Raw genomic sequence first — 24,950 nt, 5'->3', positions numbered from 1 at the left:
GCATCTTGGACTTATGTCCATCTTTATGAGCAGCAGGAAGTGGGAGAGATGGACAGATGGGACAGACAAGGAAGAAGGAAGGGGGGAGAGAGAGAGAGGACGGTGGAGAAGCAGGAGGCAGAGGAAGGGTTGAGTGAGGGAAATGCAGCGAGATAGCGGGAGAGGGAGGTTAGGACGATGGAGGGCCAGGTTTCTGTTTCTCCATAATCTAATCAGAGAAATGGCAGCAGTCAGAAATAGCCTGACAGACAGACTAAGAGCGTCTTCTCTTTCTCCTCCTCTTCTTATTCTTGTCTTCCTCCGGGGAGGGTAAATGGATACACACACACACTTTCCCCCTTCCTAAAACCATAAAGTGTAGATGTGTTTGAGGGTTATAAGAGATGAGAAAAAGCCTGGAGGTATCACAGCAGCAAAACCTGATCTACAGTCCAGATGAAGCCACTTTAAGTCTCACTTAAAAAACACACAAAAAAAAAACCCCTCTGCTGGCCTGTTGCTGTTTTGTCTGTGGGTGTCAACAGTTTAAAGGCATCAGCTTCATGCAGATGACATTTGAGGCATTTGGCAGTTCATTTTTAGCACAACCCACAGTTTATACAACCACAGAGTAATCTTAGATTTGTGAGTGGTATCTCCCCCACCAACCCACATGCTTCACACTGATGAACGACTGGGAGGTGGGTGGTAAAGAAGGCATCAAAGAGAGGAGAGAATATTCTCCCTTATTTCAGCTCAGAGGAGGCACACACGAAATCTTTTGAGGACTCAAAGCAACCAAATCGTGGCAACAAAATTTTCAGCTAAAATTTGTATGCCCTTTTGATTTCTTCTATCCTACAGAGAGGCAGTTCAGAGAGCTTCTAAGAGACATTTTAGCCTTTAAACTGTGGCGATTTTAACAAATGTACAAAATGAAAAAAAATCTTTTGATAAGTGCATTTTTAGCATAAACGCAGAGAGACATCTTCACCTTTCCATCTTTGTGCATCAGTATGACAGATTACAAAAAGTGCTGGAAGCTGCAAATATTCTGTTATTTGTGTTGAAAATTCACTTAAATCAAGAAAATGACTGCAGCACAGATGCGGCTAAAGGGGATTGATTTATAAACAGCACAGGTACTTCCTCCTCACAGACAGCTGTGACTCTGTGTGTAACTAAAAGAGAGTGAGAGTGTGTGTGTTGTTGGGGGGTCCAGGCGGAGCACAGTAAGAGTGAATGTGTCTTTTCCCTGCATGCTAATTCCTCCCTATGGAGAAGACATTCCTGCAGGCTGCATGCATGTGTGAGAGATTCTTTCTGCATTCCCTCCCAGCGTCCGACGCAGACCCCCACACAGAATCAGAATTCCAAGGAAATTCCTATGTCATGTCGTTTTACGTGGCGGATGAGCATTATTGTTGCAGAATTCCCACCCAGGTTCTCACACACATCTATCCATCAGGGGTGTCAGTGCAACACAAACGGAACAACAACAACAACAAAAGCAAGGAATTCCCTTTTGATTGTGATGACTTTATTTACACGGCGGAGACTCGGATACAAGAATGACAAACGTCGCTCGATTACATTTGGCGCCTTGGCAGCGTGCTGTTCAAACATTTATGATGCAACACTTTGAATATTTTCTCTTTATGACTAAATTCCTCTTAATGTCAGAGGGACACAAACGAAAGCACCAGAGCTCGCTCGCAGCTATGATAGACTTCTTTACATTAACATGCGTCAACAGAAACTACTTACAAGCCAGTTATATCAACCATGCTTCAAATGCACTCTCTCCACTAACACATTCTTCACTGGAGAGAACAGATTACGCAGGTTGTGTTTACATTTTCATCAGCGTGCCTCTGCTGATGCGAATAGTGTGCTAAAAGACAGTCAAATCATCTTTGATTATCCTTCACAGGAAAATAAGAAAGTTGCTGTTATTAATGTGTCACATAAATATCAGTTTGTTTTTTTAATTATTTTTTTTCACACAGATTTGATAACAGTCATACAATATCCAGTGTTTTATACTGGCTGTCCTCTCCAACCACCTCAAAGGACAGGCTGTCGTGCCATCTTTCTGGCCTTCCGATTGGACAGACACACATTTGTTAATATGTAAAAAATACCTTTTTTTCCCCTATTTTTTCCTCTCCTCCATAAAGATTTGAAAACAGGCTCCAAAACTGCCACATATTTTTTTTACTTTAGTTTTTCATTTTCATCAGTCATTTACAATAAATGGAGGGAATAAAAAAAAAAAATTAAGGGGTGAGGGAGAACAAATGGCAAAAAAAAGAAAGAGTAAACAACTTGTGTGGTGCTACCTAAACATCAAAGAATGTCTGTGTTTGGTTGAGCCTTATAAAGATTCCATTTCTTCCATCGTTGTTCGAATCGATGTGCTTCAAGTCTTAAGTAATAAGTTATTTTTTCCATCGTGGAAATTTTCTCCATGACATCTCGCCATGGCTTCAATCTCAAAGGATCCCTTTGAAGCCAGTTCCTTGTAATAACTTTCTCGCAGGCTATTATCGTCACATTAAACAGGTAAATGCCCTCAATGTCAATTACTTCTGCGGGTAACAAGCCTAGAAGTAGGTCCGCTTAATTTTTTTTCTTAATGTGGCCCTAACACATCATCGTGATTTTGTTCTACAAGGAGCCCTGAAATATGGCATAAATCACAAGCTCCATAATGCATGTTGTATCCGCCTGCTAACAGGTCCAGTACTGGACGATCCCACTGAAGAGTGATATCATGCCGCTGTTTAGCCTGACAAGAGAGAGAGAGTGGAAGTAATGTTACAATAGGGCCGAGGGTGAGACCTGCAAAATATCAGGAAAACACAAATCTGTCAGAGAGGACAAAGAGTCAAAATGGGTGGAAAGAGAGAGCGAGCGAGAGACACAGCAGCAGAGAGGAGACTGTGTCAAGCAGCATGTCTGCTGACGCTAATCAACAGGCCCTTAATACATTTTAATCAAACGCGGGTCAATAACAGTGATCAGAGCAGCTCATTTAGCTTCAGATGTTAACACTTCATTCAATAAATAAGATGCCATGTTTTTCTATCGATATGTAGCGAGGCAATAATAATAAAAGCTCTAAACATTTAATTTGTCTAATATAAACGAGCGACAAACAAAAGCCTTGTGGGATTATTCAGTAATAATGAGATTTCTGCTGTTTGCATCGCTTCAAGATGTGGACTGAGACAAGTCATTACCAGACATGCACACTTTCAAAAACTGAAGACCCAAATATCAGACCCACAAGAGCTACAACACCACTCAAAACAGAGAAACTGAAATGAGTCGGGTCCCTATCAGTTGCCTGCAGGGCCCATGTTTGCTGTCAGGACACCAGCTGTAATATTAATAATTAAATATTGATGAAGGCTCCACATGTTAAACACTGTAATCACATTACAGGGAGTAACAGTGGCACACAGTATTGATCCGTGTGTGTTTCTGCGCAGCTCAGCAGCGGCCGATGAAGTGGGTGAGGCCTTGCAGGTCCCCACAGGAGGACACCTGTGTTAGAAATGTGGTGCTGTGAAGACGGGCGTCCAGAGGAGACTCAACCTCTGCTCCTCTCAGATCCACACACAGCTGATCGGCCCACTTTCTGTTAAAGTGGGTGTGGTGGAGGTATGGTCCCTGGCTCAGCTGCAGGGGATGGTGCATTGAGCTCAAGGAAGTGGTGCCAGTGGAAGCAGATGAGGCCACAGGTGGTGATGATCTGGTTAATCAGGTGTTTCTTTTCTCATAGTGAAGCTGGACACTGGAGGAGGGGGTGTGTCCCGAGACCGGCTGTGAACGGAGAGACGCTACCTGTGAAAAGTGGCAATAAAACTCATAAATGTGACAGTGTGTTGAGTCTGTCTTTACAAGTTTTGCCAAAACCCAGGAATTGGGATGCCAGAGCCACACGCTGCTCCGCCCACCCAGCCTTTGCAAATCTTAGCACAAATGTCCACTGTTGGTGGCAATGCTCTGTATTGGGGGACGGTGCTGACCCCCAGATCTTCTTGGAGACCTTCCGGGCCATGGCAAAAGCATTCCAGTGGCCTCCTGCAGAGTGGGTGCTGCTTCCACTGCTGTCAGGGGAGGCTCTGACAGCTTCACTAAGTCTGCCACTGACCTCACAGAGCAGCTTCCCAGACATCTGCCAGGCATTGCTGGACTGTATGGGCCTCTCCCCAGAGGATCATCCTCGGTGGTTCCGGATCTGCAGGCTGACAGGGGAGGACCGCCCGTTCGTGTGGGCCCGGAAATTACACGACACAGCGGCACGATGGCCGCCGCTTGGACCATTGGAGGCTGGTGGAAACAGCGAGGTGGGTCCAGTGCCACTGGCCTACGAGCCTGGAGGCAACGGTCACGTTGGCAGAACACCACCTGGCTGCTAGAGTGAAGGAGCCCAGGGAAGGCAGGCCCAGGTGCCAGTGCCTAGGTGCAGGGTCCCCACGCCCGCACCGGTAGAGCGGGCCCCTGCGCTGAGTCCCACTAACCCATTTTTTCCCACTTTGCTTCCGGTCCCTGGGGAGGCAATCAGCACTGCTCCAGAGCCATGGAGAGTAGCAGAGACACCGGGGCAAGGGTGCTGGAAGTGCGGGCAGCCAGGACACCTGAGGCGGGACTGTCTGTCAATGGAAGTGGGACAGGTGTTCCGTGTCACCAGTGCTCCGGCACCCTTCCCAAGTCTGGGAGGGATGTATAGCATTCCGGTAAGGACTCAAGGGGGTATACGCCATGCTTTGGTGGACACGGGCTCTACACAGACCCTTTTGCACCAGAGCTCGCACGGAGGATACACACACCCAGTTGGTGCCATAAAGCTGCTGGAAAATGATTTTCCAGGTGGCTCACTATAAAACCCATGGGAGGGCATATGGGATATGATAAGAATCTGGAGCAAATTAAGGCACACTTTTATTAGCTGGGCATCCGAGCGGATGTGCACCGCTGGTGTGCATCCTGTCCGGAATGCCAACTTGTTAACCAGCCAGCCATTCCAAAAGCGCCTTTGCGCCTGCTAACATTGATGGAGGTCCTGTTTGAGCGCACTGGCATGCACCTCATCGAGCCATTTCATCGGAGTGCACGCGGCTATCGCTTTGTATTAGTGCTGGTGGATCATGCAATGCAATACCCGGAAGCAGTGCCACTGCGTACCATCTCTGCAAATAGTGTGGAGCAGGCACTGTTTTAGGTCATCTCCTGAGTAAGTGTTCCGAAAGAAATACTGACTGACCAGGGCACGTCGTTCATGTCTCCCACACTGAAGGAATTGTATGAATTACTGGGCATTAAATCTGTTCACACCAGGATCTACCACCCTCAGACTGACGGCCTGGTGGAGCGGCTGAATAAGACTTTAAAGTCCATGATTTGGAAGTTCATACACGAGGGTGAACGCAATTGGGATCACTGGCTAGACCCTCTGTTACTTGCAGTGTGGGAGGTGCCCCAGGCTTCCACAGGATTTCCTCCCTTTAAACCGCTTGGGGTGCTCGACCTAATTAAAGAAAACTGGGAGGAACACCTGTATAACAGAGGGGCTAGACTCAAGCAATTTTCACCGGGAGACAAAGTGCTTGTATTACTCCCTTCTTCTAGTTTAAAGTTACTTGCCAAGTGGCAAGGACCCCCCACCTCACACGGTGAGTGGGGGACGTTGACTATGAAATTGCATGATCAGACAGGGGAGGGGCCACGCAGATTTATCACCTCAATCTCCTGAAAGTATGGAGAGAGGCTGAAACTCTCTCTGGTGAGCCGGGCCGGAGGTGCCAAATTCAATCAATACTTTATTTACTTTATTTACTCAAATAAAGGACCTAGGTTGCACTAAGAGCATTTGACTCGATGATCAAAGTGCTCTCCTAGGAGTATACAGGTTGAGAAGTTCAGTTAAATAGCAAGGCGCAACATTATTTACGATATTTGATGAGCAGCCAATGTGGGTCAGCAAGGATAGGGGTAATAGAATCAAACCTTCTAGTACCAGCTGCCGCTGCATTTTGGACAAGTTGTTGTTTATGAAGAAGGGCAGATTGGAGGCCCAGGTAAAGGGAGTTACAGTAGTCTAATCTTGAAGTAACAAAGGCATGTATACGTTTTTCAAGATCCGGTATGTAATGCCTAGCCTAAGAGATTTGATGTAGTTTTTAAAAGCTAGACTGTACTACAGAGGACACTTGTTTATCAAGGAGCTGTCCTAAAGAACACCTAAGTTACGTACTGTATCAGAGAGGGAGGTAGCAAAGGGCCCAAATATATTGGCTAATTGTCCCCGAGGGATGTGGCTATCAAAGACAATAATTTCCGTTTTCTTTTCATTTAGAAAAAGGGAGTTACTCGATAAAAAGCTTTTGACCTCCCTTATACAATCAAGAAAGCAGTGTAGTAAAGATGGGGTACCGTCAGTCAGACGAAAATAGATTTGAATATCATCAGCATAAAAATGAAAAGAAATGTTATATTGTTATAAATGTTATAAATGCTATATTTGTCAAATATAGAGCCCAAGGTATGTACCCATGTACAATGAGAACAACATAAGGCCAAGAACAGACCCCTGGGGCACACCACAACGAGTAGGGGTAACAGCGGAAGAGTAGCTCCCATCGTAACAGAAAAGGACGTTCCCTTTAATGCCTACTAAATATTCTAGTCTTGTTAGCAGAATGCTGTGGTCCACCAGATCAAAGGCTGAAGACAACTGTAGTTCCGACTTGAGTGATTCTATAGCTCTCAGCAAATTGTTTGGAGATATGTCAGCTCCAGTGTTAGCGTTAGCTTGCACTGCGATATTGTTAGCTTGTACTGCGACATTGTTAGCTTTTCCCGCCGAGTTGCTTTTATCTTGTATTTTAGGCATATTTGCGTTTTGTCAGCCTCCTGTGATTCCTTCCCCACTCAATCGTGTGTTTAACTCTAGAAAAATCAATGAACAAGATTTTAGTGGGTAAAGTTTTTTTTACCTGGCATGTGTCTTGTTACGGCGTCACACCGGACTGGAGCCACGTTTCTATTTGCAGTCATACAATATCTTGAAATATTTTAGCTTTCAGTGTTCTGAAAAGCTAAAAAAAATATATGTGGAAGTGGAAGTCACCTGTACACTGAAAAAAAGTAAATTAATAATGTAGCAATGTTAAATCTCGTGATACCGCACGTAATTTCGTTTCTTGCACTTTGGATCGTGGCTTGAGGATGGCAGCCATCTCCGCCCGCCGGTACTTTTATTGTTCTGTCTTAATTTCTGAATGAATATTGTCCAAATCTCAGTCAAATTTAGTTTAATGTCTAGAGTGTCACTATGTAACGTTAACGTTAAATAAGTGCCGTTAGCTTATTTGCTCTCTTGTCAAAGAATTGGCGCTTTTTCATTTTAATTTGTTTTTGGTGCAAGCCGTAATGTCACATTTAACTTAACTCCAAGGCGCTCCTAACATATTTTGATCTTCTGTGTGAATTGGTTTGCCAACTGACTGCTCAGTTATATTATGTGTTAACTGCACCGTGGTGTTAGTGAGATTTTGGAGATTGAACAGCCTCAGCTGTCTTTGGAGGCATTAAGGTAGCTTACCCCCTCCCCCTTGTTTTGAATTCAAAATCCTGCTCCTCACATACAAGGTCTTAAATAATCAGGCCCCATCTTATCTTAATGACCTTGTAGTACCATATCACCCTATTAGAGCACTTCGCTCCCGCTCTGCAGGCCTACTTGTTGTTCCTAGAGTATTTAAAAGTAGAATGGGAGGGAGAGCCTTCAGTTTTCAGGCCCCTCTTCTGTGGAACCAGCTTCCAGTTTGGATTCGGGAGACAGACACTATCTCTACTTTTAAGATTAGGCTTAAAACTTTCCTTTTTGCTAAAGCATATAGTTAGGGCTGGACCAGGTGACCCTGAATCCTCCCTTAGTTATGCTGCAATAGATGTAGGCTGCCGGGGGATTCCCATGATGCATTGAGTTTTTCCTTTCCAGTCACCTTTCTCACTCACTATGTGTTAATAGACCTCTCTGCATTGAATCATACTTGTTATTAATCTCTGTCTCTCTTCCACAGCATGTCTTTTATCCTGTCTTCCTTCTCTCACCCCAACCGGTCGCAGCAGATGGCCGCCCCTCCCTGAGCCTGGTTCTGCCGGAGGTTTCTTCCTGTTAAAAGGGAGTTTTTCCTTCCCACTGTCGCCAAAGTGCTTGCTCATAGGGGGTCATATGATTGTTGGGCTTTTCTCTGTATCTATGAAGCGCCTTGAGGCGACATTTGTTGTGATTTGGTGCTATATAAATAAAATTGAATTGAATTGAATTTTGTATTTATTTATTTATTTTTGCTGCAGATTGAGAGACAAACTTTATTCCGCATTTCATCTGGAGTCAGCTGATGGATCGTGGGTTCAAGTTGTGGTGAGAACAGGACGTTGTGTTTTACTCTTAAGGTTTCTGTAACTTAATTATAATACAGATTTTATTTTAATCATTTGGCACATACACACACTGCCCAGCTACCTTATTTATACATATGTGAAATCCAAAATCTGCCACACGTTTAACTTGAACCTATATATATTGTCAGAAAGATGATTACTGGACTTGCATTAATGCACACTTGAAAAAAAATGAGGTTGTAACTTGTATGTTGTTGGATTGCAAACATCTTAGGATCTTTTAAATCCCACAAGAGCAGGAAACACAGGTCTTATTCACCAAAAGATTACCGACCAACCACACACAGTGCCTGTTGTTATTTTTTAAATAATTTTATGTCGTTTTAGATAAAATGCAGTGTTCAAGCACATCACAACCATGCCTTTGCAGTCAAGGCAGTCAAGAATGGCCAAACTGAATCAGACTTGCTCTATCCAAATTGTGAGGCTGACAGAAAATCTGAAATCTTCTGAGTGACATAACCTGGCTTTCTGGTGGGCCAATGTCTTTCTAACAAAAACTAATGTAAAGCTTAAGGGCGCTTCATTTGAAATACAAGTTGTCTATTTTTTTCCTCTTAGAAACAGATCATGAATGGCAGCTTCGCAGGGCACTCTTTAGCTACAGCCATTTACTATGCGGCTGGCGTGGGTTTAAATAACTATAGCATTAGAATTGGCGCATTCAAAAGAGATTAGTTCAAAAGGTAATCTTCAAGAAATGTTTCATCTTTATCCAGGACATGACTGTGGCCACTGACTGAGTGAAAACAACAGTGGGCATCTAGGTCTCCAGAGATACGACAGGTAATGACTTTTCTGATGTTAGCATCGTCATCGAGGGTGCGGGGGTTCTTCAGGATCTGGATAACGTGGCCCTTGCAGTAGCCATGCTGTTTGGCCTTTTTTACTCCTTGAACATGAGTTACCCATCACAGCTCTCTTACACTTTTAGGTTGATTCAAAGGGTGGTCATGGAGTTGGATGCACCTCAACTCTTGCGAAAAGCCCAAAACTTTGTTGCTATTCTGTGATTGGCAACATTTTTTAATTTTTGTTTGTATTTTTTTTTTTTAAACAAGTGAAGAGATGTAGAGTAGTACAGTCTAAATAGTCCCATCTGGGCTGTGTGGAACAGCATTTTCAGTTTAATTCAGTTGGAGTAAAGAAAGTTAAATCCTACTAAAAATGCGGTTTTGAACCAAGATGTCACAATATGATCAGTGCTGGAATTCTTTGACAATCACTGTTATTTTGTGGCTCTAGAATAAAGGTTTTGACATGCAAGTGTGTGTGTGTGTGTGTGTATATATATATATATATATATATATATATATATTTAGTAATTAGGGTAAATGGGGAATGTTAACAGGAAGCTGTTTGCCAAGCCAGTAACTTATTTTAAAGTTAATGGAAACTAACATTACGTCAAATTATTTAGTTATAATTGTTGTTTAACTGAATCTTGACATCAGAGGCCTTAAGCAGAATTTTTTGTATATTTCTCTTCCAAGATGGTTACTTGTAACATTTTTCAAATGAAAAGGCCTAATTCCTGTGCCATGACTGATTCGACAAAACACTGAAAAACTGACGTATTCCAGTAGAGGAGTAATGTCAGTTCAATTCTTTACCTCAGGGGTCTCAAACTTAAATGAGCTGTGGGCACTGTCATCTCATTGGAGGGCCACATTAGTGTTCAAAAACCCCCACAAATATTTCTGAAAATGCAGTGTTTTGTGTTTTTAAATTTCAAATATTGTATAAAAAGAAAACTGCAAATGTGTACGCGTTTTTTTTTCTTCTCACTCTCAACTGAAGCCTTTCATTGAACTACCAAATAAACTAATTGGTAGTCTCTTTCTGGCCAGACCCGTGGCAGCCCTTCTGCTATTATTTTGTTAAATACAAACAAAATAAAAATGCTGACATAAGTGTACACATTAGTTTTTGACTGCCAGTGAAAATTGTTTTCTTTGCAATTTACTCTCTCACTGAACTAACAGTCAATCGGTAAACATGTTTGTGCTCTCTGCTCATATTGCCTTCATATTAAGTACGTTTTTGCTTTTAAAGAACTTATTTTAACATTGCACTCAACAACAAACAAATCCTCCCTAACAAAAGTAACTTCAAGGACCAAATTGCATTTATTTCTTCATGTCAATATACGGGCTGCAAGTAGGGGTGATGTGGGCCGCAAGTGGTCCCCAGGCCACGAGTTTGAGACCCCTGCTTTACCTGCAGTGAAATTAAACATTTTGTTTTGAAAGGTTACTAGTGGATACTGGCAACTTGGAAGAGAACAATACAATCTGTTATAAGGCCTCCATTGGAAAATTGTGTATTTAATACTTGAATATAATACCAACATGTAGTATTTGGTTAAAGTCATTGAATAGTGTTTGAATAAAGTGAGAAAACTGAAGGATTAAAATATTCCAAGAGCTCAAATTACTTCATCAAAACATTTCAACGTTTCAATCACATTTGATCAACACACATTGCACAGGTTTATTAAATACGAATAACTAGTGTTAATTTAACTCTGTTTAAGTTGCTGCCATAGCAAAACATCTGTGTGCATCTAATGTCCACTACTGAATGAAGTAAATCCAACACGTTCTTTTGTTCAGTGTATGCTCGCATTTTTAATCCTTTGTTGTTAGTGTTCAGGGCTGAGTGGTGGACGGATGTCCAGCGTTCTCGATGAGCTGTCCTCTCCAACCACTTCGAGGCGCAGGCTGGGCGTGCCGTACTCTTTCTGGCCTTCTGATTGGACAGACAGACGCAGCGTGCAGCCTTTGGGCAGCAGCTCCTGCTCGTACGCTGCGGCTAACTGGTTGACGACTCTCCTCTCAACCTGGTGGATCAGTGACAGAGTCAGAGGTCAGGTGGAGATCAGATTTATAAGTCAGACTTTTTAAAAATCACATTCAAGAATTTTTTGAGGTGCAATCTAAAGCTGTTCCAACATATGACTGCTGTCTTTATGTGCAGGATTTTTCCTGTATAAAGGAATCACGTTGTGATTTTGTTCTATAAGGAGGCCTTAAATATGACATAAACCACTTCAAGGGTTACTCCTAAAAACCAGTGTGTATGTTACAGTGCCTGCACACCTCATGCTTGATGGAACGAGCTCCATAATGCATGTTGTAGCCGCCTGCTAACAGGTCCAGTACTGGGCGATCCCACTGAAGAATGATATCATGCCGTTGTTTAGCCTGACGAGAGAGAGAGAGAGAGAGAGAGTGGAAGCAATGTTACAATAGGGCCGAGGGTGAGACCTGCAGAATATCAGGAAAACACAAATCTGTCAGAGAGGACGAAGAACAGAGTCAAAATGGGTGGAAAGAGAGAGCAAGCGAGAGACACAGCAGCAGAGAGGAGACGGTGTCAAGCAGCATGTCTGCTGACGCTAATCAACAGGCCCTTAATACATTTTAATCAAACGCGGGTCAGTAGCAGTGATCAGAGCAGCTCATTTAGCTTCAGATGTTAACACTTCATTCAATAAATAAGACGCCATGTTTTTCTATCGATATGTAGCGAGGCAATAATAATAAAAGCTCTAAACATTTAATTTGTCTAATATAAACGAGCGACAAACAAAAGCCTTGTGGGATTATTCAGTAATAATGAGATTTCTGCTGTTTGCATCGCTTCAAGATGCAGACTGAGACAAGTCATTACCAGACATGCACACTTTCAAAAACTGAAGACCCAAATATCAGACCCACAAGAGCTACAACACCACTCAAAACAGAGAAACTGAAATGAGTCAGGTCCCGATCAGTTGCCTGCAGGGCCCATGTTTGCTGTCAGGACACCAGCTGTAATATTAATAATTAAATATTGATGAAGGCTCCACATGTTAAACACTGTAATCACATTACAGGGAGTAACAGTGGCACACAGTATTGATCCGTGTGTGTTTCTGCGCAGCTCAGCAGCGACTGACAAAGTGGGTGAGGCCTTGCAGGTCCCCACAGGAGGACACCTGTGAAATGTGGTGCTGTGAAGACGGGCGTCCAGAGGAGACTCCACCTCTGCTCCTCTCAGATCCACACACAGCTGATCGGCCCACTTTCTGTTAAAGTGGGCATCCAAACAGCAATATGGAAGCTGGAACAAATTTGTGCATTCCTCTGGCGCACTTAAACAACCCATCAGTGCTGCCAGCAAACTCTGTTAATATCAGTTAAAATAGAAATCATGAAAGGACTCACGAGGCAGGATTTTTAAAGCTGTGTAATGTTTCCTGCATTAAGACTCAGCAGGACTTGATCTTGCATAATTTCTTTATTTATAACCTCAGAAGCAGAGAGATTAAAAATGACTGTAAAGATTGTGCTCTCGTACCTTTTTGGCCCAGAAGCTGAGCTCTTTGCTGACCAGCTGTAGCAGCTCTGAGTGACAGAATGGCAGGAAGTAGACGATTTCATTGATACGGCCCAGGAACTCATCCCTCCGGAAATGAGCCTACAGAGGAACAAAAGACCCATGAGCCTCTCAGACCCTGCAGCCTCTCAGAGCCAGGCATGTCTGCAGCTACACCAAACAAGATGGTTTTTATGTATTTGTGTGCATCATGTGTTTTACCTTCAGGATTGGTCGAATCACAGATTCTTTAAACTGTCTGGAGATTTTAATGTCATCACTTTTCTGTACGTCCTCTGGAGGAAAAGGAGGAGATGAGCAATCATGTCATTTCTGGTTTTTAAATCATCTGAAAGCTGTTAGCACAGTGCTACAATGTTCCTTTATTTTGCAAGAATGAGAAAATTAACTGCAACATGACAAAGTTAATTTGTAGATAATTTAATTTCTGTGTCAGTTTAACACAACATCAGATGGAAATGTATAATCACATTGTACAGTGTCATCAGTGTGAAGACATTATCCAGGCTCAATGTACACGTTAGGGTGTTTCTCTCACCGAGGTTATCGGCCAGCTTCCTGCGGCTGACCTGCTCGGCTTCCTGGCGGAGCTGCAATGCATGCTGGGCTATCTCGTCACTTGCGACGTTCGACGTCATGATGAAGATGGCGTCTTTGCATTCGATTGTCTTTCCTTTACCGTCTGTAAGACGACCCTGAAAGAAGAACACCACCAATCAAACAAAGTTAAGTTTATTTCTGTTTTATCAAAGAGACGCACACGATGGACGTAAGAAGCTGTGTGCTCGCCTCATCAAAGAGCTGCAGCATGATGGTGAGGACATCGGGGTGGGCCTTATCCACTTCATCAAACAAGACAACAGCATTAGGACACGCCCTCAACAGCTTGGTCAGCTGACCGCCTTCTTCATGTCCCACATATCCCGGTGGAGAGCCAATGAACTTTGCCACCTGAGCGCGGACAGAGAAAAGATGCACAATAAGTCTAAATAACACAAGAAGCTGATTCGTTTTATCAGGATCACACTAAATAAGTATGTTCAGCCACCCTCTGCAACAGAGAATTCAATATTTCCACACTCTTCACACCATGATCCTGTTTGCTGCATCGGGAACGTTTTCAGTGCACCCAAAAGAGGTTTTCTGAAGCACTTCAATAACCAATTTTGTTGAAAATTATTTCAAATGACAGGAAAATGTATAGACTTATCTCAAATGAGGTAAAGCAGAGCTGCTGCCTTTAATCTCAGAGGGCCTTTCATGGTAGAGTCCATGTCAGCCCCCAAGCTCCGATCCTAGCCATGAAAATCTCAAACATTTTACCGATTACAAATTATCCGAAGATGTTCATAATAATCTTTGCAGCTGTAATCACCAGCTTGCTGTGTTCAGTGTTTCACTTATGCATCTGACGCAGCTTTTCTGAATATCAACAGACCTTCGATTTCTAGCATCTATAAAGCTCCTCATTGCCACAAACTATGCAGAGAAAGTCCAAACACTGTGGTGACTGTGACAATACGACACTGTAAAACAATGCAACTCTGAAAAACTGATTAAATGTATTCATCACAAAAAGTTTCACAAAGAGAAGAACAAAAAACCCCCAACATCATTAATTTTGGTTTATGAATCTATTACGATTACATAAACAGAATTAATCCAATGCATCACTGCCATGCATCTGCAGCAGGAAGACGCTGCTAGCAGCTGCTCTCATCTGAAATAAATGAACTTGTGTGGAGCGGCTTATTCAGTGCATACTTTGTGTTTTCGCGTGTGTGTAACGAGGCCTTACCTCATGCTTTTCCTGAAACTCCGACATGTCCATGCGGATGAAACCCTGCAATCACAGGACGGGTTAACCTCCAAAAGAAGCACTACTGCATACACTGTAATCAAACTCATTCCACCAAATTAAGACTCTTGACGTGCGTTTTGTATCTATACAAACGCTGCTACGTCACATACCTTTTTAATGTCCTTGTGCATGTAACGAGCCACCTGTTTAGCCAACTCCGTCTTTCCTGTGAGACACATCATTGAACCCGTCACACGCAACAAATGCATCATTTAATTGGTCATTAGGCAACAGGAACAGTCCCTCCCCCTCACCATTTAATTACTTTGTTCTCAATAAATAAAAAAATACAGTCTCCGCCTTTACATCAGCATGCAGAGATTTCAGGAATTCAGGAAAACAAGCTTACTCATTTCAGACAGAAAGACAATCTCTCTCCTTCGCTAAGTGCTGGCCTAAATCCCAGTGCCTCCCTCCACAAAGCTTTCAATCATCTCCAGCTCTCCAGAAGCACACATTATGCTTGCCAGTAAAATATTCTGCATATAAATGCTCATATGTGATATTGATGTCTTGTGTTTGCTATGCATATGGGTATGATGATTGTGTGTGTGAACGAGGCTGTGTGTGTCTGTGTGTTTGTCTTGTTGCTGTGTTTAATATTGATGTCTCATGGCCACTGTTTGTCGCTGAAGGGAACAGAGAATATGAACACCGTCTCCTCCTCATCTATCTCTCTGCCCTGTCATTTCACCATCTCCCTCTTTTTAGCCATCTATCTGGCCCTTAATATCTCCCCTCTCTTCCTACTGCCTTCACTCCAACACACAAACACTTCCAAATCTTGCTGATGATTGAGGACATTTAACCACTTATGTCCTCCTCAGGTTTTCTGCTTTAACACCAAAACTGTAATTAGCAGAACCACTTTTTGATACTTTGGTCTGCTCAAACACAACACTCTGCATCACAGGTTTGCTTTAATATCTATCCTCTAGGATATTTCAAGACGTTCATGGATAGAGGAGCAGTGGGGTGGATCTGCTGCAGCAGAAATGTCCAGACAGTCAGTCTCAGTTCAACCCACCATCCCCAGTGAATATGGTTAACTGACACGACTCGCTATTGTTGATTTGATCACACACACACAGAGGTTCCAGCTGTGTTTTGCAGGCAGGTGGATGCAGAGTTCAATGGGTTACAGTAAACAAAGGACTGGAAATTTGATGGGACTTTATTATGCCGATATAAAAATGTCCTGGCATCCCAGTGCTAATGAAACTTTAACATGCAAAGACAGGTACTAACTGATAAACACTGTGGTACTAGTACAGTTGGTGGAGTCTATTACTTCGCATGAATATTTACATTACTACCAAATCTGCTCACCATCCCTATCCAGGAGCTCAAAGTTGCCATCCACATATCAAAACTGCCCAACTCAAAATGAGTTTGTTCTAAACAGTGCCAAACAGTGCCATGCTGTGTTTCCATCTTCAGTCTAACGTTTCTTCCTCTTCATCAGGGGGATTCAGTTTTCCCTAACCAATCACATACAGCCTGATGACACCGTTAGTCCCACCCATGCACTAATTTGCCAGCTGTGGCGCTCATCAAGCTGATTGTGTTTTAAACTGTCAAACTGCTGTTTCCTGTCACATTTCCAAACAAATCAGTCAGTTTCATGACAACAGCCCACGATATGATAAACTGCAGACTGGAGCAGCCAGGGGATCAAGCCACCAAACGTCCAGTTAGTGGATGACCTGCTTTACCTCTTGAGCAACAGCTCAGCCACAACTCGTGGCTGAGTTCCTGTGGTTCCTAAACACTTCCACTCTGCAGTAAAATCACTTAGAGCTCAAGTGGCATCCTTTTACAGGACTACACTGGAATTCAGTGAGCTCTGTCATTCTTTCACAAATGTTTGTAAAGGCAGCCTTCATGGCTAGGTGTGTGATTTTATAAACCTTAGGCAATGCGACGGAGAGCGCCAGAATTCAAAGATTGAGAAGTATGTCTCAATTAGGGGTGGGCGATATAAACGATATACGATATAAATTTGGCCAACAATAGAGATTTTGACTATACCGCTCTATCGCGATAACGCATGTTGATGATGTCATCAAGCTGCGCCTGTTTTGTTCGAAAGCATCGCAGCGGCTACAACCATTATCATCTGCAAATTATGCCGGGCGACAGACATAGCAAAGAGATGAAGCACTGAAAGCCAAAAACTCTGCTTCACTTCCATAACATTGATTCATTAATGTTGAATTCTCTCGTAGCTGTTCTATTCCCATATTGTTGCAGTACATTAATAACTACCTTGTATTGTGGATGAATAATCTCAGTTGTTCTCCTGACTGAAGTTGGCCCGTGTATAGCATCCTGCTATGCGATTGCATTTGTCCCTGACCACCAGAATCCCTCACGTTAACTTTTATCGAGTGGAAAAAAAGTTGGAGTTCATCCACCAGCTTCACTGTGCTAATGTTATGCTAACATAGCTGTGTCGCTAGCAACCACGTAGCACAACATTATATACCAGGTAGTCCAACTTCAGTAACCCTGCAAATGCCACTGCTGTTTAGTTTCTGTCTTCATTTATGTTGGAAGTGGTAGCAGAGCTGTACGTGTTAATCTCTCAGTCAGAACATGGTGTGTCATTTTTAGGTGGAAACTAGCGAGCTAACTTCATGTTAACTTCTAACTCCGTTAAATTTAATAAATTCTGTTTTCATGGATGCCTGGTTGTTAATCTTAATTATTACACCTGGTAAAGCAGCAACGCTGATGATTTTATTAAAGATGAAATAATTTAGACTGTTTTTAACTCTCAGTGTTCGTTTGACTTTGGGACCTGAAGTGGACGGAGTTTTGGACCCAATTACTCCGCGAAGCTCCTCACTACGGCAGCCGTAATGCTCTGACAATCCATCAAAACATTTTTTAACAGATTTCTGCACGCCCAAATCGGTTCGAGGTCAGTAAGCACAACCAGAATTCATACATAAGGCACACTCGATTTTTGAGAAAATTAAAGGATTTTAAGTGTGCCTTATAGTGTGGAAAATACGTTATACAGAAGAAAATAATATATCGCGATATATATCGTTACCGCACGTGCTTCAAATTATATCGCGATATGGATTTTAGGCCATATCGCCCAGCCCTACTCTCAATACTTAATACTATAATCCATATAATGTTACTGTATTCATTGTCTTAGTTCAGCATGTTAGCATGCTGCGAATCATCATTTTATACAAGGCACAGCTGAAACTTCAGGAAGTATTGTTTTTTGGAGGGGGGGGGGGGGGGGGTTGGCAAATAAACCCAGCACTCTGAACAGCTGGTGACATGGGAGGTAAAGTCACGGGATCAGTAAAGGGAGAAAGATTCATCCTCTGGGAAACATGACTGTCTATACAAAGTTTCACATAAATCCATCCAACAACTTGAGATATTTGAGCCTGGACTAGCAAACCTACAGACACACCAATCCTTACATCCTTAACGTGGCTTAAAACCTGAACAAGACGACCTTTAGGTGACAAACTAGCTCTGTTGAGCAACTTTCAACAGAAGTTTCTGACTGACTGAGATATTTGTTAATCAATGATTGCTTTCTCTTTGTTCCTTTATATTAAACCTGTTGTACGGGGCATTTTAAACATTTACCATCAGATGAATCCTCCTGAGCATCATTCTTGAAACACTGATGACAAACACATTTACTGCATACAAGCTAGCTCTGATCTGTGTTTACAGTTTACAAAGTGACGAGTGCTTCCGCAGTTCACTGTACTCTGTTTCTTTTCAGCGTGATTAAATTAAACTGCTGAATTAATTTGTTTGAGTACACTCTACATGCGTCAACAAACTTAACGTATTCAAGCAGTCTGTTTATTTTGGCTGCTGCTTCAAGGAGGCTGAAGAGTTTTTCTTTCACACGCTTTCAGAACTGAAGCGTTGGGTTGGGTGTGACAGAAGAGACAGTGAATTACCGATTCCCGATGAGCCCAGGAAGAGGAATACGAGGGGATGTTCTTCATCGTACCAGCCGTTCTCCTTTCTCCTGATGGCTACAGAGCACAGAGACAGGGAGAGAAACAAAGGGAGCCCATTATTTCAGTTATTTGCATTTGTTGACTTTGCTTTTGTGCTAAGTTTAACCAATCTGAACCAAGCTGCCCCGGGGACGACGGGCATCCCAGAAACTAAGATAAAAGTGTGAGAGAGCAGGGATGAGGAAAGGGTCAGAGACGGTTGGTGGAGGAAAAAAAAGAAAAATAAATAAAAAGAGGAAGAAGAGAGAAAACAGAGCAAGAGAGCAAGATGAGAGACCTCCAGAAAACTACCCACGATGCCTCTCCTCCCCCCTCAGTCAGTGGGGCCATTAGCCAGCGGTAATTGTGTTAGCCTCTCTGGCGCGGCCATGGTGAAATCAGTTTAGCATAGATCGCAGCCTCTCACACACACACGGACACACAGGCCTGCTTAAAGAGGAGTGCCTACCCATCCCTGCCATCACCCCAGCAACCACACTAGCACACATACACAAAGACAAGATGATGAGGTGGATTCGAGGGGAGTAAAGAGTGTATTTGGCCGTGGTTTCAGCCACTCAACGAAGAAGCAGACACTAGCACAAACTCATCCAAGTTAGAACCTGTTGAGAGAGTCAACAGGACCAAAGCCGGTGGATCGATGGTTAGCACTACTCCTGCCCCGAGGAAAAAAGTCCCGGTTCGGTTCCCCCTGAGCAGCTGAGGCTTTTCGTTTTTGTGTTTTTGTGGCATTTGGTTTAGATGTTAGGTCACTTACAATGCAGACTAACTGGAAATACATTTTTTAGAGCAGCTTCGCAGTGTATTGGCCCTTTGAAGCACCTTTTTTAAAAAAGTGGGTACAAAAGATACACAGGTCCTGATATATCACAAATATGACCTCAAGATCTCTCAGTAGAGTTGTGGCCAGAAGAAATTCTGCAGTTATCTTTATAATGTGGCAGGAGGCCAGTTTATCCTCTGAAAGAAAGGATGTAAATATAATGAAAACAAAATCACATTAAGATGGTAGAGTGCATGTATGTGATGCTACTTCGGTCAAGTGTGAAATTTGAAACTACAGGTTTTTGTGTTGTAGCACACACAGCACTGTGCAAACGTTTTGAGACCGCCTTCATTTCTTTATATTTTGCTTCCTAGTGTTCTCGAACAACAGTTCTCCAGGTTTTCAAATTTCTTCAGATATCGGCTGTTTTTTCACAGATGTTCATTTCTGTCCTTGTACCTGACCATGTTCAGAGGAATGTCTTTTGGTTTTGGTAGTAAGTCAAAACCCAAGACCCTGCCTACTCAGTCATAGCAACAATTCTGACAATTATTATTATTTTCTTTTCTTTTACTGTAACTCATCTGCAATATGCTTAGAAATCAGCTGAGGTTAGAAATCATGGGAGCAGTGGTATCACTTCCAATACAAACTGACTTCTTTGTGCACACTGAAGAGTCGTCCCCTGCTGGCCATAAGAAAGAATGCAAATTTAACACACTTCCTTTCAGACCTATGTCCATTGTTTTTATACACCCTCTATGGTAAAATCCCACAAAGTCCCAGGATAAAAGTGTGAGCAATGCAGTTCAAGACACTCATCTTAATCAGCTGCAAGACAAAAACACAGACCAAATGTTTAGGTTTCGTGTTTTTCGTGTCCTCCTACACCAGGATAACAACTCCCCTCCTGTTCAGCTGTTGTAATCTCTTGCAGCTGAAAAAATATACAACAGATATGACATGTGAGTGTTAAAGTAGCAACTAATAGCTAATAATCATAAAAAGCAGATTCTTGGCAGGAGAGGAGGAGGAGGGGCCAAATGAGGGAGGCAGAGAGAAATGCAACACAGGGAAGCAGAGGGAGGAACTCAGATAAGGAGAGGAAAGAGGAGTAAAGATGTAGAAGACGATACAGAGGGGTTAAGAGAGGAGTGATGGAGATAAGGAGATAGAGAATGAGGGAGAGAAACAAACAAGTGTGTCAGAGATGGACACAGAGATGAACAGTGACAAGAGGGGCTCCAAAGCTCTGTCTGCTTTATCAATGGCTGTGTGAATGACAGCGTAACCTTCTGTGTGGTTGTGCGTGTTTTAGCTGATTGAGACCGACTCTGACAGAAGGGCACATTGACATTTCTCAAAGGACCCTGACAACAACAAGGAAAGGAAGGAGACACAAAACAAATGAAAGCTCTCTCACTCAGTCTTTCTCTCTCTCACATGCATACACACACACACACAAACACACGCACACACACTCTCAGTGCAGTGTGTATTGGGCAGGTCTGGTTGGCTCTAACATGATTACAGAGGGATGATTCTCTTCAATAACTCTTAGCCCTGAGAGCTAAACCTGGATCAATCTAACCTCCTTCCTGTGTGTGTTTGTGTGTTTGTGTGTGTGTGTGCGTATTTCTACTTTGTGTCTTGCTGCAGGCCAGCTGTTCGTCATGAGGAGTTCAGGTGAAAACAGACGTTTTGAAGACATCGCATCGGGGAAAAAAAGGAAAAAAAAAAAAGAAAGAAAGGGAAAGAAAACCACGTCTCAGTTTTTCTTCAATTTTTGAGCTGCAAAATTTTGCAAAAAAATAATCAGTTCATCTATCAAACTGCCAAACTTTTCTGCCCCTTTCACTCCTGAAATGTTACAGTGCAATAAGATAACTTGAGCTGAAACAAAAAAGAACAGGATGAGCAGATAGAAAAAACAAAAACAATAAACAGATAAATATGTTTCCAGTTTCTTTTTTGTGTGTTTCACATAATTATATCATAGAGTGGGAAGTTTAAAGTTATCTTTGTCATTTTTTCTTTAGTTATAATATTTTTAAAATGGGAACGATATACAACAAACGTTTCTGGCTGGAACAGTTGGGAACGTTGCAATCACTTCTACGAAGCAAGTCCAACGCACCCGGGATATCCTGCCATTATCAGGCTTCACTTACTCAGGCGAAGCGGTCGCACAGTGGTTATCAACTCAATAAGTTAACCCAGCCTATCCCAGTCTCACGACAAACACTTGAAACACCACTATTAGCAGTGTATGACCAACCAGAAACATGGAGTTGTGCTCTGGCGGCAGATTTTTACAAAAAGGGAGATAAAACTAATATGTGAAAAATATAAGAAGACTAAGAGCAGCACAGCAGAATGAGCGTGTAACAGGAAAAGTACTGCACAGTGGTTTCGTACTAAAAGTGCTGTACGAATGTGTGTGTGTTGATCTTTAAGCAAGACTGGACAAGATTTACCATATCAATAAAGTTTAGCCCATTTGAAGCTTCTTGAAACTGTTGATCACTAATCATGACCATAACTCGTTCCAGTGCAGGTTAGGTTTGCATCATAGGTTACCATGGTGATGTACTACAGTAATACAGAAAACCCTGGGTTAATCCTAAAATTGCTTTCTGATTAATCATGAAAGTTCTACATTTTTAACCAGTAACTGCGCATTAAAATGTTGGATATGGCGTGTATTTGCAGACACATAGCCTGGTCACTCTTTATCTCTACATCCTTCTCCCATTTATCTTCTTATCTGCAGTGCATCTCTCTTTCCTGAGTCATCTCCTCATCTCTAAATATCTACTTCCCTCCTCCTGACAAGAGTTTGACTGATTTCTGCTCGGCTCACCTTTACAAACTGTAGCTGCACATGAGATGATGTGTGCTCTAGTAGGTTCTGTATCTGTCTCTGAGTGTTTTTTTTCCCCTGTGTGTGGTTGTGTGATATATATTCACTACAATACACAGATCAATCACTACACAGATCAATAAGCTGTTCCTATTTCTCTGTGGTGATGTCTTGTACGGCTTTTGCGATAACAACAGTCATTCATTGCCTTGCCAAAGACTACAAGTCCCACGACTATCCTCCCCTTCTGACACTTGTAACAACTACTGTCTTTAGTTTTATAGACAGCTCTGTAGTTTGTCTCATATCTGTAGTTTGTGTTGTTTTTTTGATGAAGTATTAGAGTTACGGAGGTCTGGAGAGGGATGAAAGTTGTTCCCTTGTTGGTTATAAACTCTGCAGTATTTGCTCTCTCTAATGTGTTATAGACTGTAATATCAGTTTCTAGCTTTGGGAATGAGTTAATTATTTTCACAAATCTAAAACAGAAAATGTCCAACATCATAAAAGTAACACACAGCCTCTCTCCCTGCTGCAGAACCCTTTCACAACCCCCCCCCCCCCCCCAAACTCATCTGCAGATCAATACAGTACATGGCCTCCATGGATGCCTGGTGTAATATCAGCTCTTTACTGTCGGTTGTGTTATTGTGCTCTAACTCATCCTCCCTCCCTTCCTCTAAGCACTAAACACACTCTGTCTTTCTGTCAGAGCTACAAGCTTTCTGGTTCTCAGATATTTCCCTGTATTCTCCCATCTTTGTCCCTGTATCTTTTGGTTTTATATTTTTTTTTTATTCTTTCGCCCATCCCATCCTCTCTTGTTTACATCTGTTTGCCCATCCCCAACAGTAGTGTTTGAGGACAAACAGTGGAGATTCAGGAGGTGCATTAATGTTTCAAAGAGGAAGAAGGAAAGGACAGGAGAGTGAAGGAGAGAGATGGAGATCAAAAACAAGAGACCCAGAGATAGAGATGATGGAGAAAGAGAAGAACAGAGACAGAGGGGGGCGAGCAGAAAGCTGGAGAGAAACGAGGAGGAGGAGAAGGGGGGGTCTGTAGTATGTCTCCTCTCTCTGTAATCGTGTTAACTGGCGGCTCCAAGCCTGGCCTCTTCAGCTGTCACGCACAAATACACACACACACACACACACACGCACACAGCACCTGTGTACGCCTGACAGACAGCTCATTCATCACAATTAACCAATTACAGCCTCCGCAGGTCTGTACGAACCCGCCTACTGCTGGTGGAGAAGGCAGGAGAACAGGAGAAAGATGTAAGAGGAGTCGCCCTCCTCGACGTAAATATGTTGAAGGAAACAAAGAAAAGTGAAACAAAGGCAGTGATGTTTTGTATTTTTGTGTATTTACCTGAAGCCACTGTATTGATGGCCCCCTCCTGTCCAATGATGTGCTCCTTCAGCCTCCTCTCCAGGGGGAACCTCCTCCTTTCCTCTGCCTCTCGCCGAGCCTGTAACTCCAGAAACTAGGTGGAGATAAAGAAAAGGAGAAGAGAGTGAATGAATCTGGAAGAGAAGGGAGTGAAAATGAATAAGCAGCTCTTAAACAAACAAAGGCTGTGCTTCTGTCCCTCTCCATCTCTCTATCATCGCCTCTTAGCCAGTGGGGCATGTCACTTTTTCTGCTCACGTTGTTACTGTTATTAATTTTCTCCTTTGTGCAAACTTGGGGATCTTCATTATGAAAGCATGAATTAAATATCTTAAACTCCTTAAGACCCTTTTTGCGTCTGGTCTGAGAAAACCAGACCAGGCATTGTTCTTCTAATTTTCTATTGCTGTATTGGTGATCCAGTGTGAAATGTAGCCTCAGTTTCCTGTTCTTAGCAGACGCTAGCAGCACCCAGGCTGGTATTCTGCTGCTATAGCCCATCAATGGGTTTCAAGGTTCAACGTATGTACATTCATAGATGTTCTTCTGCACGCCTCTCTTGTAAAGAATGGTTATTTGAGTTACTCTTGCATTCCCATCAGCTCAACGCAGTCTGGCCTTTGGTATTTTCTAACAGAGAGCTGATGCTCACTGGATATTTTCTCTTTTTTGGACGACTTGAACCCCAAACATGTATGTGGGGAAAAAAATTCGCAGTAGATCATCAATTCCATCAATCCTCTCTGACACCAACAACAACACCACATTCACAGTCACCTAAATCCCCTTTCTTCCTCATTCTGATGCTTATTTTGAACTTCAGCAGGTCCTCTTGACATGGCTAAAGGCATTGAGCTTCTGCATTATGATTGGCTGATCAAATAATTATGTTAACAAGGAGTTAAATAAGTGTATCTGCTATTACCGTTACCAGGTATCCCTGAATATAATTGAAAAAAACTCTAAATAAGAATCTCATATAGATACAACTACATCAGTTTCTTTTTCATTTCTAGGTTGAAGGTTTTTCTTTGTGGAATTATTTCTTATTTAAGAGTCTAACAGCAGAAACTGTAATGTGTGTATGGCTGTAAAATCTTTGTGGGATAAATATGATTTTAGCCTTTACACGTTTAATTAACCCAATAGAAATGCTATTATGAAAATGTCAAACATGAAAAGTTATCATCTACCTTTTTAATTTAATTG

General features: G+C 42.5%; 1 protein-coding gene and 1 long non-coding RNA gene across 3 annotated transcripts in view; one reads left to right on the top strand and one right to left on the bottom strand.

The window, feature by feature from the left end:
* Positions 1 to 1,494: 1,494 nt before the first annotated feature.
* Positions 1,495 to 24,950, bottom strand: part of clpb (ClpB family mitochondrial disaggregase) — a 42,263-nt gene continuing 18,807 nt past the window's right edge. Inside the window, exons 7-16 of one of the 2 annotated variants that reach the window (XM_085184454.1) lie at positions 23,721 to 23,835; positions 18,655 to 18,732; positions 14,815 to 14,870; positions 14,642 to 14,686; positions 13,633 to 13,794; positions 13,382 to 13,538; positions 13,045 to 13,118; positions 12,805 to 12,924; positions 11,562 to 11,666; positions 2,781 to 11,302 (exon numbers count right to left, since the gene is read on the bottom strand). In XM_085184454.1, coding sequence (XP_085040580.1) covers positions 11,105 to 11,302; positions 11,562 to 11,666; positions 12,805 to 12,924; positions 13,045 to 13,118; positions 13,382 to 13,538; positions 13,633 to 13,794; positions 14,642 to 14,686; positions 14,815 to 14,870; positions 18,655 to 18,732; positions 23,721 to 23,835 — 1,110 coding nt within the window. In that variant the 3' untranslated portion in view covers positions 2,781 to 11,104. The other variant, XM_085184455.1, reaches the window with a different exon arrangement.
* Positions 16,447 to 17,670, top strand: LOC146504291 (uncharacterized). Its single transcript, XR_014877895.1, has 2 exons — positions 16,447 to 17,025; positions 17,070 to 17,670. It is a non-coding gene; the product is annotated as an uncharacterized LOC146504291 (long non-coding RNA).

Source organism: Neolamprologus multifasciatus, chromosome 14, assembly GCF_963576455.1.
Source record: "Neolamprologus multifasciatus chromosome 14, fNeoMul1.2, whole genome shotgun sequence".
NCBI classification, from domain to species: domain Eukaryota; kingdom Metazoa; phylum Chordata; class Actinopteri; order Cichliformes; family Cichlidae; genus Neolamprologus; species Neolamprologus multifasciatus.
Note: the sequence above shows the minus strand (reverse complement) of the source record. Positions and strands in the feature narration are given on the sequence as shown.